This window comes from Eptatretus burgeri, chromosome 3, assembly GCF_056783735.1.
Source record: "Eptatretus burgeri isolate ZD-2024b chromosome 3, Ebu_testis_v1, whole genome shotgun sequence".
NCBI classification, from domain to species: Eukaryota; Metazoa; Chordata; class Myxini; order Myxiniformes; family Myxinidae; genus Eptatretus; species Eptatretus burgeri.
The window spans coordinates 88,680,798-88,701,683 of NC_140963.1; the positions used below are offsets into that span (position 1 = coordinate 88,680,798).

Sequence of the window (20,886 nt, forward strand, 5' to 3'; positions counted from 1 at the left end):
CCTAAAATGGCCTGGAAAATATTATTGGCACCTTTCAGAAGTTGTTAGAAATAATTTGATTTCAAGCAGGTTAGTCTCCTTTACATTGGAATTGAACTCACCTGTGGTCATGCTTTGTGCTGATACTGCTATTATGATGAATAAGCCCATATTCAACCTTATTCACAGGGGGAGGGGGCCGCTCCAAACATTATACAAATCACCTTTTGCCGTAACTTTGAAACTAAAGGGCGTATAGGGATGCAACAAGTCTCGATGAGCACAATTTCAAGGTCATGCTTCAGGATTATGTTCTTTTGGAAATTGAGATAATTCGGAAAAATAGGGTTGTTTTCGTGCATAAAGAACAATTCCAAGTGTCAATTGCACACCTGATAGGATATGAACAACTGGCTAAAGAGGCTGCAGTCACTCTTAATGTTTTCCATTTATTGCTTGGTCTTTGATTTACTTCTTGCAGTGGGCTGCTTAAAGATAAAGATGTTATTCCTTTTGATCGGCTCATGAATGGACTAATTGCAATTGATGAGAACATTCTTGATGTACTGTTTGCCCTTTTCTTTTCCAAGCTTTTCCATGGTGCTGAAGGTGTCTACCACAGCTTGTTCCACACAGACATGGCTATAAAGGAGCATTAGCTCCTGTGATTCCTCGATAAAGGAATTACCCATTGACATGATTGTCGCACAGAGCTTATTCACCTGTGCCTTGCAGGTTTGCTGTGTCAAGAGGCCCACCTCATACCTTGTGAAATCATCAGGATCATCTCAAGAATACTGCTTCTCAAGCTCTGTCAGTAATTGAGGTTGCATTACTCTACCTCCTTTTGTTTCGGAGTTATTATGAAAACCTAATTTTAAAAGATTGTCGTGGCAGCCGAATTGGAATACAGTCATATACTGTTCTAATCTCCAAATTGCCAGCATTGTAACAAAGCATGACCTTGAAATAGTGGGTATAGACATGGGTTGCACCTCCCTAAATCCTTTAGTTTCAAAGTTATGGTGAAAAAGGTGAATTTTGATAATGGAGGCAGCGGCCATCTTGGAAAACCCCAATCCAGGAGTCATAAATCAGGCACCTCCCTGTAGAATGTTTTCACATGGCCAAACAACTGTACCAAGGTTGGTGCTTTGGTCCGACGTGCAACGATCGCCACCAAATTTAGAGCAAAGCCAGCGGACTATGAGGAAAGAGTTCGGCAACCCTGGATTAACGCCTCTATGAAAATGATTCATAAACTGGAGTTTCACTAACCATCACACAAGAAACTATAACGGCACTCGGAAGAGTGTATACCTGTGCCAGGCTGAACAGTTCACATTTTGTATCCCACTGATAGGCCGGATCTGGATCTAGAGCTGAACCTGAACCAAAATCTAATCGGCTTGTTCTCGTCACCGAACAAACTCATCCACCTTGTTTTGTCATAATTCTTCCATAACTTTTTGAAATATCGTGCTATGATATTGTTCTTCTCCTCACCTCTCAATGGGGTCATTCCATGTCAAATCATCAAAGAAACTGCCGTCATCTCTCAGATTTTTGGAAAACTTTGGGAACCAATTGGGACCCATGAAAAAAGGCAAGAACTCAAATATTTTTGCTAACAGCCTCTTAATTAGTGAGATACAGACAAACGAACTTTGGACTAATTAGCACGACGTCGCGAATTCAAATGGCCATATCTCTAAAAGTATAACACCTCGAGAGCTGGTTTTGGAGTAATTTTAAAAGGTATTTTCATGCCCCATGAATTTGTCTGGGCAAGACTTTCCTACCTCCAACCACAAAAAAGTTATCACAAAATATAAACTTCAATCGTGAATCCCCAAAAAAATGTATCCTTCAAATTTCCTCAAATTAATCCCAGAGGTACCTTATGATGTCAAGAAGCTTCCACATAAGTTTTGTGATGGGCACTCCAATAGTTTCTGAGATATGAGCAATAATGTACATGTACGTATGGCATATAGGTTCGAAAATCAGCATTTGTAACGTATTATACAATCATTCTAACCTAACCATGACAGGGAACGACCATTAATTGCTTTGAAGTATCATATACTTTCATTTTCAACTGGGCCTGAGGGGAAGAAACAAGTGCTGCTGTTGCTGCATTGAAGAGGAAATTGAAAGCCTAAGTCAGGTTAGTGAACACTGTGTACTTGAACTCACTTATTGATTGTATAATACGTTACAAATGCTGATTTTCGAACCTATATGCCATACGTACATGAACATTATTGCTCATATCTCAGAAACTATTGGAGTGCCCATCACAAAATTTATGTGGAAGCTTCTTGACATCATAAGGTACCTCTGGGATGAATTTGAGGAAATTTGAAGGATACATTTTTTGGGGATTCACGATTGAAGCTTATATTTTGTGATAACTTTTTTGTGGTTGAAGGTAGGAAAATGCTGCCCAGACAAATTCATAGGGCATGAAAATACCTTTAAAATGACACCAAAACCAGCTCTCTAGGTGTTATACTTTTAGAGATATGGCCGTTTGAATTCGCGACGTCATGCTAATTAGTCGAATGTTCGTTAGTCTGTATCTCACTAACTAAGAGGCTGTCAGCAAAAATATTTGAGTTCTTGCCATTTTTCACGGGTCCCAATTGGTTCCCAAAGTTTTACAAAAATCTGAGAGATGATGGCAGATTCTTTGATGATTTGACATGGAATGACCCAATGGTGAAGAATCACTTTCAAAAATATATAAAATTCTCGCATTCAGATCTTCACTAAAATCAAATTTGTCCTTGTCGCACACCTAACCTGTCTATCAAATTTCGTCCAAACCTGTACACAACTTTTTGAGATATCCTGCTCACAGACAGACAGACAGACAGACGTGAAAACATAACCTCCGACCACCTTCGATGGTGGAGATAAATATTAATTCCCTAAATTCACTTACATAAGCTTTGAATAAAAATCATAAATACTGCTGCTCACACTCAGATAAGGGGCTGGCAGGATGGCCTGGAGGTATGTACATTCATACATGAACTGTCTCGCCTGGATTTGAATCTCAACTCAGCTATAAACTGTCACCCTGGTGTTTCGGAGGCAGGCCGAGAAATTAATGTGTGTGCAGTCCCTCAGATAGACACCAAACTGGGTGTCCTGTCTGCTAGCAGGAGTTGGTAGATGTTACAGAACCAACAGTGTCCTTCACAAAGAGTAGGTAAATTACCACAAATTACAAATTCCAGCTCAAACCTACAGGGGGGGGGACTGCATTGGCAGCATCACTGTACACCTGCAAGATCTGATGCACACATGCAGACACATGCTCCACAGGAACAAACAAAGTGAATCTGATATGACCCGGCAACATCATGGATACCAGCGCTCAGCATCATCTTCATCATCATGAGGATATTACACACCTAGAAAATTGGTTATAAAAAGATATTTTTGTCTGGCAAAAAGATGGAGATGCCTACAGATTATTTTTAAGGGAAATGGTCAAAATTACAAGGCATTTAAGCACTTAATGCCATTTTGTTTCCAACAAAGAATCAGGATACAGAAAATACAGTGTAAACAAATGCACTTGTTTTACATTTTTAGTATGCAACATACAGAGCGTTCTGCCAAAACAGACGCTTGACTCAGGCTACAATCCTGGTTTTGGCATCCTGATGCAGGATACTTGGCTGAGAGTGCAGGAAATTGGGATTTTTTCAGGATGCTGGCGATAACTCACCCAACTCTTTGCGAAGGGCATTGTGGGATCTTACGAATGGTAGCATACGGGATGCCAGGTTAATGTCAATCCAAGAGACGGCAAATACATTGATGAATCGCCCTGCCTGTGAGACACCAGAATGAGTTTGTAGCTGGCCAAGATTCAAACACAGGCTGGTGGGTTCAGTGGCAAGTATACATACCTCTCGGCCGTTCTGCCATCCCGCCTTGTTTTATAGAAAGCAAGATAATCAAAATTATTAACCTCACTTTGGAACATCTCTGTTCAGTAGTTTTCCTCATAGAAGCATTTATGTTTTTGATGTACATCATCATGGTGAAAAAAAAAAACCGTGCAAAAAAGTGTATAATAAAACACAAGATTCTCCAAGTGCAAGATAAAATTGATGCACATTTAACGACATTTATTTGACAACTCACACCTGCACAGGTCGAGTTGAGGAAAAAAACAAAACGAAACAGCATTTGAGATTGGGACAATCATCATAGTATGTCCACCCTTAGTATGTCCACAAATGTTTACATTAAAAATAATACGAATAATAATAATACTGATAATAATAGGAGCAAGGGTGAAACAATCTCTCATTAATGGAGATCCATTGAGATAAAAGGCTACACAGGCACATTGTTATGCTGCTCACACCTGGTACAAGTGAGCACTCGTGTCCACATAATTAACAAAGAAAAGAACAAGTGAAAGGGAAAGAAAACTTCCAGTTTCTTGACTTGAAGCGTTTACAGTTGAAACGCCGAAGTGAAAGATATGATCATCCATCAGCTTCGATCTCTTGATCAGGTTAATTTTTGTCTGCCGGTTCTTGTTCCTTAAAGCGCTGTACAAATGCCAATGCATCCATTGCAGTACCTACACAAGCTTGGTAGAGCCTCATATGTCCGCTTAGCGTTACGTGTTCAAGTGATTAAGGATGCATGATGTACGGTACTTGCACTGCCTGTCTATGTTTTGTTCTACCCACCTCCCTCACTCAAATACATTCTCTTTCCACCCCTGTACTATTACCCCTTTCACACGACAAAATCTCAGGGGTATCTCGGAGGTAAATCCGATTCTACCCCACAACCACCTCCGCAAATTTGGAGCTTTCGTACTACACTTTTCTTCACCTGGGGTAAGAATTTTAGGGCCAATACCCTGGGGTATTTTAACCCTGTTCAGAATCACAGTTATCTCGGAGATGACAATCGAAGATACCCCAGGGGTATGAGATGTAGTGTGAAAGGAGCAGGTTTATTTAATTGCAGGAAAACATTCCAGCAAAGGTTTACATAATAGTGTGTGATCAAAGGTCAAAAGTTTAGGCTTAAGTCACATTTGCTCTACGGCGAGGATACGGTGGCCGCACGCCCTCTGAATTGACAGAAACGTGCGGTGGCCGCAGAGTTTCTGCGGTGGCCTCAGGGTGGCCCTACGCCGTTTGGCTATATTTTACAGGCCGTAGGGGTCGCCATGGAATTATAGCGCGGAGTTATAACTTTTTTCATTTCTACGTTCGCTGTAGCAATTCGACAAGCTGAAACAAAAGAACTGGTAAAAAAAAAAACCCACTCGTTATCGTCCGTCTGGCCACACATTCACCTTAGGGTCCCCCTGCGGTCGCCTTGCAGGCTCCTTGCGTCTGCTTTGAAAATTCTATGGCCGCCGCAGGAACGCCCTAAGGTCACCGTGCAACATCAAATCAAAGACCGTACGGCACCCCCACGTTTTCGGTCTCCACAATTTATAAATACGCCGTGCGGCTCCCCGAAAAATAAAAACACATGTGACTGCACATTGTGTGACCGTGGAAATACAGCGGCCGCTCTATAATTGCTAGTGGCCGTAGATTTTGTAGACCCCACGTCCGCCATGGCAAATGTGACTTAGGCCTTACTGGCGCTCAGTCAACATGAAGCATGTTGTCCACAGACAACACAAGCCGCTACTGGCTTTGATGAGCCGCAAACAGTATTCTTAATCTTTTCAAATCTCCAAACCTTTTGACAGCATTACGTACTCTGGCTGGACCACATACTCCTTCATCACAAAATCTTTTAAAAATCAAGACAAAAATGGCAAGCATAGCTTCGGGAACTTTTGTCCCTGGGGTAAGTATATTCTGTGGTAAGCAGTGGGTATTGTGAAAGCAGTATATGAGAGACCAAAAAATAATGAAGATCAAAACTCTGCCCCCCCCCCCCAAATGTCCATCCACCCCAATCCATCCATCCATTGGGACCATATTCTGTGCAGAGTGTTGGTGCTGCCGAAGTAGTCTACTGGGCTATTGGGCATAATCCTGGACGGGTTGCCACTCCGATGCAGAATCCTCGAATGGCTCGATCATCCCAGCAAACTGGTTACTCATTTTGCCAACCTTGGAAGGATGATAGGCTGAGTCAACCCCACCTGGTATTAATTTCAATGAGAGCAGGATTTGAACTCAGGACACGAGGATTCCAAGCCCTCAACCCTAACCATGAAGCCAACACCAACATCCACCCATATATCTCTGTGAAATCAGCCCCATGCCAAGAATTCTTGTGGGTATAGCTTGCCTTTGCCTTTCCAGGGGGATTCAGGGCAGGAATTTATAACTTGTTAAGGGTGTCAGTGATAACTGGGCGACTCTTTGTGAAAGACACCATGAGATCTTTGACGTGTACCAGCCAATGCTAACAGATGGACCACCTGGCTTAACATACATAATAGTGACGGCGCATTGTATGATGAAATTCCCGGCCTGTGAAGCACCAATCTGACAATTTATTGTCGAGTTGGCAATCAAACCCCGATTACATAGTTCACAGGTATTTGTTAAGTCTGCGCCATCCTGCACGATGCTTTATATACTGGTTGATCTGACCCCACTCTACTTTACAATTTCTCTCCTGATCCCACTACTTTCTCTTTGCTTCCAACCACATCCAGCCCTTTCACCTTTCTTCTTCCTTTTCCCTTTAATCAATAAACAACTTTCATTCTTTTCAGAGCATCCCACTCGTTAAAACTTATTTTCTTCCTTTCTTTGATTCAACCCTCCCATTCTCTCATCATTCACTCTCTTTCACGTTGTGGTCATGCTCCCACCACCATGAGAACGATGGCAAATCCTTCACTAATCAGCAAAGGCTGCACTTAAAATATTTGTTCACCTGTTCTGTTTACTCCTCTTTTCCCAAGTCATTCTCTATGCCCATGGGATGTGTGCGTGCATTATGAAAAGCCATCACTGTTACCAGAATTTATAAGAATAGTGACAAAACTGACCCTCTCAACTGCAGACCAGTCAGCCTTCTCCCCATTATAGCAAAGTTATAGAAGCAATTGTTGAAGACATCGAGAATAATCTCCAACTCCATGATCTCCGAACATGATTTTGTCTTCCACCAAGGTCATTCTTGTACTGCTGCTTCCCATATTGCCTTTTCTTAAGATGTTGGTTCGAAGAGTATCCACGTCATTGACATCTTGCAACAGGAAGCAATCTCAAGGTCTGATCTTGCTCACTGCAGGCCGGTTGATAACCTTGCAGTTTTTCACCAGTTAATTTCTGGGCTAACCCATGTCTCCAGCAGGTGACACAGGTTCTATCAGAAGCTCTTGCCTTGCAACCCTTTGCAATTCTAAGTTTAACACTCACCTCCATTCATTCATTCATACTGCCTCCCCTCTTAATGAACCATCCTCTATAGTCTATACAGTCTAGAGTCTGTTGTCATGTGCTCTTCCAACAGGATATGAGCATTTTTTGCCCACTTCCACCTCACGGTATCACATATTTCTACCACTGAGCTTTACGAGACCAGCTGAGCCATTGTTGCACTTTCATCTGCAACTCTTCTTCTTGTGTTGTAGTGCATCTGTACAATCTTGTTCTCCCGTTACCACTTCATCCCACATTCTGTCTGTTAACCATTTGCTTTGTTGTTCCACTATGCTATGAACCTCATAATGGAATGAAAATAAATCTCGATGAAAAATGGAGTACATGAAAAGTTGAAGCTGAGTCGAAGATCCCTCGAAGAAAAATTACTCCCTAGTCCCATCTATGACTTAAAGCCTGCCTGGAACTGTGACCACTGAGAATGCTTTGCTCCGATGTCGAGCTGCTGCGATGATGCAAACACATTGAGACTGCTTTACACAACAATGAACCATCAAGACAGCACAGTTACAACTCTGGCAACATCTCGTCAAAAGTGTCTTTAAAATTTCATCAGTTGCACAATAAACATCAAACCATCCATCCATCCATTGGGACCATACTCTGTACAGAGCGTCGGTGCTGCTGAAGGAGTCTCCTGGGCTATTGGGCACAATCCTGGACAGGTCACCACTCCGACGCAGGACACACAAATAGCTCGATCATCCCAGCAAGCTGTTACTCATTTTGCCGACCTCGGAAGGATTACAGGCTGAGTCAACCCCACCTGGTATTAATTCAACGACAAACCAGGATTTGAATTCAGGACCCCAGGATCCCAAGCCCTCCACCCGAACCATTATGCCAACACCAGGCATAACATCAAACCAGACTGCTTCAAACAAAAAATATATTCATCATATGGGTACAAGTGATTTGCACTTTGGATTCGTGCTGAAAGCAGAAAGCAATTCATATTCAAATGCTGCTTTCAGTTGCGACAAACTGCACAAGTGTGGGTAGAATGTCTTTGACACATTCAAAGCAACAAACTACTCGTCGTACATAAAGAAACTGCACTGCCATCTGTTGCCAACAAAACTACTGCATAATCTGACTTCCAATGATGAAAAGGCAAATAAGGTAGACTGAGGTGATTAAAATTAATGTTAGATTACCGGCCTTGCACGAACACCACTTACCTGAGTATAACACCAACTCTCAGCAGTTGGCGGACTTGACATGTCAGCAGAAGACAGTGGACTTGAGGCTCTCGACATATGCAAGCCGCTGCTGTGCCGTCATTAGCAGATTTCAAGACCGAGCTCAACAATTTCACTTCAGGCGTGCACTTCTCTCAAAACTGTTTCCCTTCAAGGTAGGTCGTGGTGAAGGGAAAGCAAGAATTAAAAAAAAATTCAACTTCGGTTTTGCTTCAAACGCTCATGTATGAGTATTATTCTTGCAACCCAAAAGCTTGGACAATTTAGTTAAACAAGATGCTCATGCTGTATAAGAACCATGATGAGATTATCAAAATCATCTTCAGCAGATTACTGCGATCAATCATCAACTGTGATATAACCGATTAAAACCAAACATTCAATAGTCAATGAATAAACAAAAATGTCGCCATATAAACTCTCTACATGAACAAATTAAGACTGTTAAATGTGAATGTTTCAGTAAATCACGAGGTATATATTTGTCTTGTGTGTGGGGTCTCCACATGGATGTTTATGTTGGCACCTTGCCCCTCAAGCATGAGACACATTATGGAGTTGTGAATGACTCTCATAAAAGGTAAAATATGGACACAAAAAGGCAGGGGGGTGGGGTGGGGAGAGTGGGAGAGAGGGTCCTCGGTTGTGTGCCTGTGTAAAAAAGGAACATTGTACATTATGAATGGCTGTCTTTCAAGTTTCCATGAGTGAGACAACACAATGAGTCAACAACAGATAGTGAGGAGCAACAGGTTATCTCACAAGTTGAAGTTTTTTCCCACTCCACCCGCACCCCCCTACTTTTAATAAGCTTCCCTTGATTTACTCCCACCATCCACAACTACCACAATGTATGAGCAGTCCCATCATGTCACCAGGACCTCAAGGACTAGGTTTTTGGCAAAATGATCACTCCACAAAGCTCATGTTCTCCCAGTTCTTCATGCAATTAATGCTCAGGGACGGTTCGAGAGAGACGGGGAGTCAGTGCACTGGCTCTGTTTCTCCATGCCGATACATGCCTTTACCTCCTGCCTGCATGCATGCCTCAGTGCTCAACATGGACAGTGTACAAGTAGGACCCATATACCATGCTCATTTTACCATCACTAGCTTTCCTATTTTTTTCCCCAATTTCTTCCCAACTTCCTTCCCTCACCTTCTATCCATAAATAAGGTTGAGGCAGTAGATAAAGTCGAATGCTGTGTGTGTACATCTTTTTTGTCTCATTATAGGGCCTTTCAGAAATTGAGCCCAAGTGGGTAATATAGATCGTTGTGTGCATTTGTACTTCCTGTGATGATTATATATCAACACTGTTGTTGCATTGAAGTTACTAGCAAATACCACCAGCCACTTAGTTGAAGGGAATACCGAAAGAGGATGTGTAGAGAGAGAGGGGGGAGAGTGACGAGGTCGAGGAGGAAAGAGAAAGCAGTGAGGGGGAGCAAGAAGGGGTGGAGGAGTGAGGAGAGAGGTGGAGCGAGGAGGCAGGGACAATAGATAGAGGGAGGGGAGGCAGAGTGAGGTGAGAGGAAGGGAAGGCAGACATGTGATGGAACGTTAATTACGATTTATACTGTTTCATCAAAATGATTCTGCATAGAATAACAGTGAAGATGGAAACAAAATAACGTCTGAAATCCATTTTGTACCGATCATACTATAAATACTGCCCAGAGAAAAACACTGTCCGGACATGTCCAGAGAGAAACACAGTCCGGAGACAAACACCACCAAACACGTCCAGAGAAACACTGCCGGAACATGGCTGGAGCAAAGTCGTCGGGAGACAAAAACCACACGGACACGTCCAGAGAAAAATTCCCGTCTGGAGATAAACACTGCGTGGACACGTCCGGGATAACCACCATCCGGACAATGGGTATACTAAGGGAGGGGGATCTGCAGAAGGGAAAAGGGATGGTGTGAGGTACATGGGGTAAACAAGATGGACACTGCAGGGACTTTCAGGTCCTTACATGACAGGGACTTTCAGGAAGCAAAGCAGGGAATTTTAATGAAGTTGGGTTTGAGGTGGATTGACAGGGGAAGAAAAGATCATGCTTTTGGATGGGGGAAGATAAGAGGTGGTGGTGAACAGCTGTTTTGAAGACCTGGAGGGAAGAGTGGGATTGAAGAGAGTGTGGGAGTTTATTCCAAAGGCGGGGGAAAAAGCGGAAAGAAAGAGAAAGAAGGAAAGAGTTAAGGTGAGTAATGATTCATGATTTTGGTAAGTTTTACCAGAAGGAGATTGCTGGTGGACCTTTGAGCGCAATACAGAAATATGGGGTGGGGGATGGGAGGGGGGCCAGACCGGAGAACAGACGGTAGAAGACAGACAGATCATTGACCTGCCTGCGGTGAGAAAGTGAGAGACCCAAAAAAATCAGTCTCACAGCGGGAGATACAAATGATCCTAAATGCCTTGGTTTCCACAGCGTGAAGCAGAGAAAGGTGAGTGGCAGGGGCAGCAGCCCAGAGGGAGAGCAGAACTCCATCAGGCTGCGGACCAAAGCATTGCATGTGGTCAGGAGCTCAGGCGGGCCGAGGAAGGACTTTGCATGACGGAGGATGCCCAGTCAGCAACTGGCTTTGGAGGCGAGGTTGGAAATGTGGCTTTCTCAGGAAAGATCATGGCAGAGAGTTCGACCCAGAAGCTTGAATGAAAGGACTTCTTCCAGAAGATTGTTGAGAAAGTAGATGTGGGGAGGGGGAGGAATGTGGGGGGGGGGTCCAAACAGTCCTTTCGGAGAGACATTGTGAGTGTGCGAGATTTGTCAGGATTGCTGGACCAGTTTATCCCGATCCCGATTTTATCCCGATCTGCAGAGTGAAGAAGCTGCTGCTTGCCGGTCTGAGGGATGATAGATGATACGACAGAGGGTGGAGTCATCAGCAAAGAGATATAGAGGATTTTATGGAGTCATAGAGATCATTGATGAAAACCAGAAGAAGAACTGGGCCCAGAACGCTGCCTTGAGGAACTCCAGCCTGGACAGGAAGAGGGGATGAGAGAACTCCATTTGGGCCACACGTTGGCTGTGACAGGAGAGGAAGTCTGCGAGCCATGAGTGGAGATGGCCTTGGATACCACAGGAAGAGAGTTTGGTGAGCAGGGAAGGGTGCCAGACTGTGTCAAAAGCACGCGATATGTCGAGGGTTATGGCTCTGATTTCATGTCTGGCATCGAGGACCTCCATCCACTGTTGAGAGAGCAGAAGCTGCATTTCCAGGGTAGAGTGACCTGGTCTGAAACCAAATTGATGATCAGAAATCAAACCATTGGAGAAGAGGAAGGATTTAATGTCTGAAGCGATGATGGATTCCATAACCTTGCTGAAGATTGGGAGAAGGCTGATTGGTCTGTAGTTGCAGGGATCTGTTTTTGCACCGTTTTTCTGCAGAGTGGTAATTGTTTGCTAATTTCCAAGCAGATGACAGATGACCGAGAGCAAATGAGAGGGTGAATAGAACTGAGAGAGGGTGAACAAGAGCAGAGGAGCAGGTTTTAGAACACGTGGGCTGATACCGTCTGGACCGGTTGCAGAATCTGATTCGAGGTTTGACAGCAAGCTCTCCACTTTGTTGGAAGAAAAGGACACGGAGTCCAGGGACAGCTGGGTGTGACAGGGTAAGGTGGGTACAGAAAGCGATGGATTTTGGAAACAAGATTTAGATGCAAACAAGGAGTTGCAGCATACAGCCTTTTCACATGCGGTGTCAGCGATGCGGCCATTTTAGGTAAAGGATGGGATGGAGGGGAAACATACACCAGAAATAGATTTGATTAGACACCACCAGGATTTGGAGGAGGGAGAGAGGTTTGAGAGTTCAGACATGAGCTGAGAAAGATGTTGTTTTCTGGCTCTCCTGAGGGTATACACACAATTGTTCCGAGCTTTATGGAAGGAACTGAGATTACCCTCAGTTGGATTTTCTTTCCATGAGGAAAAAGCAAGTTGTTTCAGGACAACTGCCTTGCCATAAGCTTAAGTGTATCATGGTCAGGAGGAAGGGGAGGCCAACTGTAGACGAGAGGGGATGAATCTGTGCACGAGAGAGCAAGTTTCTTTGAAATAATTCCCAGGACGAGTTATGTTGGAGAAAGTAACTTTGGAAGACCAGTCTAAAAGTTTTATGGCTGCTTGAAGACCCTGCTAGTCAGCCTGAGTGAAATGCCAGATTTGACTGCACCGAGGTGATTATCTAATAACAGCCAGAGAGATGTCTACTTTGACAAGCATGTGGTCAGATGAACCAATTCGAGCGGAGGAAGAACAGCAGATATTTTCAGGAAAATTTGTCAAAATCAGATCCAGAAGAGATGGAGTACCGTTCGTTGAGATCCGGATCGGAAAGTTGAGCGATTGAGTCAGTCCCAATGAGTCACAGAAGTCTTTTGTTGAAGTGCCATGGCAGGTAAGAGAGGTACCCACACCCGGCCATCTGGCATGATGACAATTGAAGTCACCACAAATGAGGAAGAGAGAGTTTGGATGAGAGGATAGAAGTTGGTCCATGCTTTTGGAGAGTGAGGTGTAAAGAGTCATCACCGTTTGGTGGATGGTACAACACCCATATAAACATGAGGTGGGAGTGGAGGGGAAGCCGTAGCCAGGGGTATTCCTGGGGGTGTTGGAGAGTAAGGGCAGTGCATGGAGAGTGAGGAATAGAATCTTTGATGAAGAGAGCAACTCCTCCACCGGGACGAGGCTAAGGTCTGTCATACCGGAGGAGAGAGTAACCAGGGAGAGATACTTGGGAGTCAGAGACGTCTTGAAGGAGGAAAGTTTCTCTTCGGAAGATTATGTCTGTAACAGTAACATATCTGGTTTGTCACTAACAACCTGTATGGAAATATCTGTCAGGTTTGAAGTCCACACTGTTAAGAAAAATGGAGGGGAGGAGGCTTTGGGTGCAGATTAGGGGAGGGTCGGACATGGGAAGAGGGGGGGAGATAAGAAGAGTTGTTGAAAGAGTGTGGGGGATTGCAGAAGAGCGAGGGGAGAGGGCCAGATGAGGAGGAGAAAAAGGTCTGTGGTGCTGGGTTGAGGTACAGTGGGGAGTCACAAGGGAGGTGGCAGAAGGCATTTGAGGATTTCAGGAGGTGGAGTGATGAGGTGGACCGTTCACTTCAGACTTAAGAGTATCATTCTGCTCTGCGAATGCATTTCTCACCAAATTATCACAATAATCATTCAACATTATGTGCCGTAGCACATTTGACACCTTGAACTTCAGTCAAAGCAGTCAATGGAGACCTAGGCTTCCAGCCCTGTCCCTAAAGAGCAAAATTTTACAGACATTGTGGTCCTCCAAGCAATCTCCTCACAAACCTACTCAACAGACTTTCCATCCTCTCCCCATGTCCTATAGCATTGGTGGACAACATCAATGGCCACAGTACTCGCAACAACACGAGACCAAACTTCAGCCACAGATCTTGCAACACAGGTAAAACACACACAACTTTAAATCTCAACAAAGCGGTCAATCTGGTGTTTCACATGCAGGACAATGAGTGAAATGGTCATCGGAAGGACATCAACCTGGAGGATCTGTCTGCAATTGTGGCCGGTGGTGGACATTAAAGATCCAATGGTGTCTTTTATGAAAAGGAGGCTAATTATTACCGGCCTGAACAAATGACAAATTCCTGCAGTGGAACATCAGGCACCACCAGCTGGTTCATGAAAGATTTGGGTGATGGATACCATTTGCACTACATAGTTTTCTTGCAAGAGGTGCCACTTAATTGGCAAACTGAGCTAAAAGCAACACAGTTTTTCATTGTAATCAGGTTTGAAGATGATACGACTACACAACTGCATACGTACATACAAACATGAAATTCAAAACATGTAATGTGACATGCATTTTCTGCACATCCAAATCCATTTCATGGCTGATATTGTCCAGACTCCATCGTGCTTTATGTTCGTGCTGTTTGCTAGGACATCGGTTAATAGAACAATAGATATGGTTATGAAAAAAGATGCAGATAAATAAAAGCTCCAGAAGCGAATGCAAAACAAGCATGTTACAATTGCAAGCATGTTATTGACAGTTGGGCAATGTAACTTTGTTTTTCATTCAGTTAATTTCAATCTAATCCTTTCATTTTGTTGATTTGTTTTGGTTACTTATATGTGCATGTTGTACCAATATTGTTTGTGGAAAAGAAATTCAAATCCGAGTGCACCTGTTTTTGGTCCCAATTGAGAACAGGGCTTATGATGCTACAATAACAGGTTAAATCTATACATGGTGCCAATTTGTCCATTTAAAAAAAAAAAAAAACGAATGTTGTTGAAATTCACTTTAAAAGCACACCGATATCTCAATGTGATAAATGTCCATGGCTCCTCAATTAACCTTAGGTCCTTGGTTGGGCATGCGGGGTGGGTCGGTGGGGTAGGGGGGTGGAATAAAGAATTTAGATGTCGTGAATGGTGTATGGTATATTTTAGTCTGGACCATACATCAATTGAACTGCAACCAAATAAGGTAGGTTTATAAATCAAATAGCCAATGTACCCAATGTACATTTGTGGCTGTAAGCAAATACATTGCATTATCAAATTCACCTCTCAAGTAAACTGCAGAAGCTGGCTCTTCCAAAACCAGAAATAAAGTTCAAAACTTAACACAAACTAGTCACCAGCTTGTTTCAAAAGATGGTTGACATTGCCAGACTGCTCCTGCCATTTTGATCCTTCAGGTTTTTCAATCATATTTGAAGTTATTCTTCATGTCATGTTAGCAGAGCAATGCATTGCGGTTTTATTATTTCATTAAATAACAGCTGTGCAGAAATCAGCATTTAATTTTTCGTTCCTCTTCCTGAAACAGTTCAGGTTTGAGTTGATTGACTTTCTCATGGAAGAATGGTGCCGCATCCCTCCTGCAGAATTCCAGACACTGGTGGACTCTATGCCACGGCCCATACAGGCAGTTCTGGCCACACGTGGTGGCCCGTCTTATGAAGTGACTTTACATTGGTGTTCCATTTTTTTATCCACTAACTGTATGTAGAGAGAGCGAACTCTGACCTCGTGTCAAAGGTTTCAAGGCTGCCATGCATTTTGTTGATGAGAGAGAAGCAACAGCATATTGAAAGTTGAATGACTGAACCCATCCTGATGATGAAAGATGAAGCTACTTAAAAGAAGAAAGACTATGTCAGTGACAACGATTAATTCCATGGCCTTGATTAATGTTGAAAATAGACAGACTGATCTGTTGTTGAAGGGTTCAATTATTGCACCTGTCTTGTATATGGAGGTGATCTTGGTCATCTTCCAGGCAAATAATAAGCAAACTAAGGTGAAGGACAAGCTGAAGAAAGCAGACAGAGGAGAAGAGACACACAATCTTCTCTGCTCTGAGAGAAGACATCCAAAATCTACAAAAAGTGAGGATACTAAATATAATTTTTGTTTAACGACTATTTTATTGTTAATGTTAATTGTAAACTTAGTGCATTTGCCTGTTTAGTTGAGTACTGTACTTTATGTACTTTGTACTGGATGTGCATTTGTCCAAGTTGGATGCTCACATATGTGCATTTAGATGTTCAGCCCATTTACTTGTTTTTCTCTCTTCTGTTATTCTTCATCTCCATCTTCATAGTCATCTTTTTCATCATAAAAGTAACCTCTGGGAATTTTATTATTTTTTATTTTTCACTTAAAGTTAAACCCTTTCCTTCCCCTGCTACTGACTTCACTTGACTCTACATGCAGCCTCTCATGGGACTCGGGGATAATTCTTGTTTCTTCCCTGCTACATTTTCTTTGCACTTTTTCAGAGGCTACTTTTCTGTCCACTGTGTCCACATGTGTAAGCTTTATCCAGGGTTTGCATTTCAGAATAAATTGACTGATTTTCAAAAATACATTTGAACAACCCAAAAAGTGGATTTTTGATGTGCTACTGCTTAACTAGGTCTTGCAGTTAAATACACCAACATTCTAAAAGACAAGCTGTTCAATGAAGGAAATTTTATTTCAAGCAAGAGAAAAAATAAGAGACTTTCTTATAACCACAACACATGCTCACCTTGAAAAGGATGAGCAAACAAGTTGTTCAATGCCTTTACTCTCGAATCAAACCAACATTAAATGTTGTGCAGATCCTTCTCCTTTCTTCGTCAGGGCATTACTCTTGATGGACAGACTTCCTAAAGGCTACTCTTTGTGGCATTTTGAACTACTCGTTGCTGGAAAAAATAAGATAATTCGTTTTATGCTCTTAACACAGTTTGCACCTGGTAAGATGTGGGTCACCATGAAGGTCCCAATAAATTCATTAATGATAAGTGACATATATATATATATATATATATATATATATATATATATATATATATATATATATATATATATATATATACATATACATATATATATATAGTTACGGGTCGCGCCCACCGGCGTGTGATAGGCCGCGTTTTTCTCACAGCAGCCATGTCGCCCACTGGACGGACAATTAAGTCGTGACCTTACGGAACAACGCCGGAACCCTGTCACGGGTAGGTTCTTTATCCCACCACGGCCTAGCCAATTTTCTACCCGCGCAAAATAGGGTCAATCACCGAATATCGATATACCTAAGTACTCGCGTGGGTAGCCTACCGGGAGACCGTACCTCGACGCAGGTCGGCTTTGACACGAACCGCTCAAGCGGTCCGTTCCTTTCTTCAGTGATAACTGAGCAGGTATAATCGCCTGACCTCGCCAGATCCGATTCTATTAAAAACCCAACTAATATTCCTCAATACGAGATGGCGTTCCAATAAGGGAAAGAAGAAACGATGAACGGGTTTAACATTTAAATCAGCACATTTATTACTAAACACGTATACAGGCAAAGCAATGAAAACACGTATGCAGTAAAACAATCGTGCACGGGATGGGGACAAAGACACGAGCAAGGTGAAAGCATGACGACCGTCTATCAGCAATTATCGAGTCACTTAAGTTTTTACTTACAGGACACGGCGCCACCAACATTCATTCAAAAGAAAGGAAAAAGCCACCCTCAAAGACGAGGGCGCCAGACAGGGTCCGTAGATCTTTATGACGTGGAGCCTGGATGACCGAACGGGCCCCACGAGAACGTTGCAGGTTACCTGCACCCTCGTGGTGCGATGGTGGGTGAGTCGCGACGTCTGTCCCCCACAGCAGCAAGGACAGCCGCGGCTGAGCTCAGCCTTCCATGGGGCCGGCGAGCTCTCTCCGGCGTTCTCCACACGGATGCGCAGGCGTGCGCAACAGAGCTGGCAAAGCGGCGCCTCCCGTCCGCGTCCCTCGTGCCACGCCCGGACTCCCCACTGACTGCGAGCTCCGACGACTCGACCCGAACCACCGAACCCAAGACTCTCCGAAGACCAAGACGAAACCACCAATGCACACGACACACCCACAGACGAAAACCACCACGAAGACCCAGACCTGGTGTCCTGCGCGCCCTTATATTCCTCAGTTCCAACGCCTCGCTCCTCCCCGTTTATCGCTCTGCCCCCTTTCAGCTCCTGCGGGAAGCTTCGAGAAAGGGGACGTTCCTTATCTCCAGCGCCTCACTTCCACGAACCGACCAATGACGAAGGATCTCCCCGATCAGCGCGCGGGAAAAACAGGCGGGAAAATCCACGCGCCACCGATAGAGGGTTGTGGTTTGGTTTGTGGAGAAGGGGATCAGCAACTGGCGTTGCGGGGAAGGTGATTAGGTGAGGTTGGTGGTTGAGGTGATCGTGGTTGTTGTGATGGTGGCGTTGTGAAGGTGGTTGTGGTGGTTGCAATGTGGTTGGTCCAAAATAACGATAGTAAAGAAAAACGGCTATCTCAAAGGATCACAGCCCTGTGACACGAATAATCCCCATTAAACAACGGTGGGGAAATCTAACTGAACACGGACTTATCGGCATAACTAACTAAGGACCTTTATGGTGTTCTGCGAATTTCCACAGCCGTAACAATATATTGTTGTTAAACTTGTTCTGTTCTTTGGGCCTTTAAATTGCATGTCAAATTATATAAACAGCTGATAACTAAGACCACTCGATTATTAAAACAAATTGCAAAACAATGCACCAACCAAAATTACAGCACACATTTTGGCTGTTGCAGCTGGGTCAACCAAATAATAAAATGAGATAAAACAAAATGAAAACGAAATAAAAGTAAAATGGTCGTACATTTTTTATCATTGGGAAAGCACACAATAATAGTTCTCAAAAACAATATTTTTGGCTATTCACTTTGCAATTCAAACGGCACTGGCACAATTCGGATGGTATATGGCACTTTGTCTGGCAGTCAAGGCAAAAATAAACCCAAAGTTATCACCAAACCTAATAAAATAAAAAGTGGATCTGGGTATGATTAAAATCTGTGCTATTCCATTTTCGAGTCCATCTCTTTATCTACATGTCCATGGTAGCTGAACCTGACAAAAGGGGCATTAAAACAAGTGGAAGTAGTCAGTGGAGCTGAAGATGAGCCAAACACAGGAGTGGACACCTTCGCCTATGAAAGCTGATCTTCATAAAGTAACCGATATGATGAGTCCATGACAGCGTATGCAGAAGGCACCTCTCGAACAAGAAGGCAGGCAACGCAGAGGAGACTACCAGCATCCAAAAAGTGAGTGATTATAATTAGATGGGTGTTGCAATCTGTGAAGTCAATACAAGCCACCTATTGTTATTAATTTGTACGTGGCACAAGCCTGCGGGGGTAGCAGCCTTGGCTGAGGGCACAGCTGTACCACTGATGCAATGCCCTCTGCAGGGTAGGGCAGGAGTTTGGAATTTGGCCAGGATGACTGCAATAGCTCGCCTACTCTTAACGAAGGAAACCATCGGATCTTTAACGTCCAACCAATGCTGGCAGATGGGATGCCCAGTTAAATGTCCATCCGAGGGATGGCAGTAAAAGTGGTATATTGACAAATAACCCTGCTTGTGAAATACCAGGATGACAGTTTATAGCTGGGCCAATATTCAAACCCAAGCTGGGAAGTTTGGAGGTGAGTGTGCGTACCTGCAGGCCATCCTGCCAGCCCAATCCCCTGAATAATGACATCTTAATGAACAGGGATACACTTGTAAACAGCTATCCAACTCACTTTTCCTCATCTGTGGCAACTTCAATTGCGACCATGACAGTTGGCTGGGAATTGACTCTGCAAAAAATAGCCACATAATTGCTCTTAAAGCGTTCTGCAATTCCATGGCTCAGAACCAAACTGTGAACTTTTTACCAGCATCTTTGGTAACACCATGTCCTCCCATCAAGAGAAGGTAATGACAAACTTTCCAGCCAAACTCTTCTGTTCTTCCTTTGCCCCTCAACACCTCTGACCATGTTATTGTGGACCGGGTATCGGCTGCGAGCACGACCGCTAGGTATTATCATAAGACCGCTTATACAATTCCTACTTACAGATGCATGTTTATGCCTGCTTATCATTTTTTTAATCAATGATATTGTTACGAATTCGTGCCCGCCGGCGTGCGGACAGCCGCTTTTAGCCGAATTGCGGCCTTACGCCCACCGGACGGACAATTCAGTCACGACTTTCCGGAACAACGCCGAAAACCAGTCACGGGTGTGCTCCAAGCACACCACAACCTTGTCCACACTCTACCCGCGCTACAGGGTCCGATCGCCAAATAATCGATTTACCTAATGATTTGCGCGGGTAGATTACCGAGAGCTTGTACCTCAGCGAGGCCTGCTTGGACATGAGCCGTTTAAGCAGCTTGCTCCTTTTTGGGATAACCGAGCGGGGTATTATCGTGAGACCTCGCTGGACCCAATTCTATTATCGGCTATCAAAAAGCCCGCTATTATTCCGAAATGCAATACGGCATCTCAATTAAGGGAAAATGACGCGACGAACAGGTTACATTTAAACAAGCACATTTATTCACAATGTACACGTAAACAGGAATGCACGTATGCAATCAAAACACACACATGCAATTATACAGCCAAACACAATGCAAAGGAAAGAGCTATTACCCTCTATTTATTATGTACATTTACTTATACAGGTTCTACTTATTGGACTTGGCACCACAACTTTCATTCAAAGAAAAGCAAGGAAAACCCCTCACAGACAAGGGGGTAGACTGGACCTCTCGGGTCTTTATTCCACGGAGCTTGGGAGACCGAAGGAGCTCCGAGAGGCCGCGCAGATTACCTTCCTCGCTGGGGCGACCCACGACGTTCCTTCCCGACGGCAGCTAGCGTAGCCGCGGTTAGGCCCAGGCCTCGCC

General features: G+C 43.7%; 1 protein-coding gene across 4 annotated transcripts in view; it reads right to left on the reverse strand.

Annotated features, from left to right (window-relative positions):
• The window catches only part of LOC147030400 (speckle-type POZ protein-like), a 126,266-nt gene that overhangs the window by 96,340 nt on the left and 9,040 nt on the right, over positions 1-20,886 (reverse strand). For all 4 annotated transcript variants that reach the window (XR_015056344.1, XM_085874417.1, XM_085874416.1 and 1 more), the window contains exon 3: positions 8,576-8,744. Coding sequence is in view for 3 of the 4 variants with exons in the window: in XM_085874417.1 (XP_085730543.1) it covers positions 8,576-8,653 (78 nt within the window). In the remaining variant the exon portion in view is untranslated. The remainder of the gene's footprint in view (positions 1-8,575; positions 8,745-20,886) is intronic.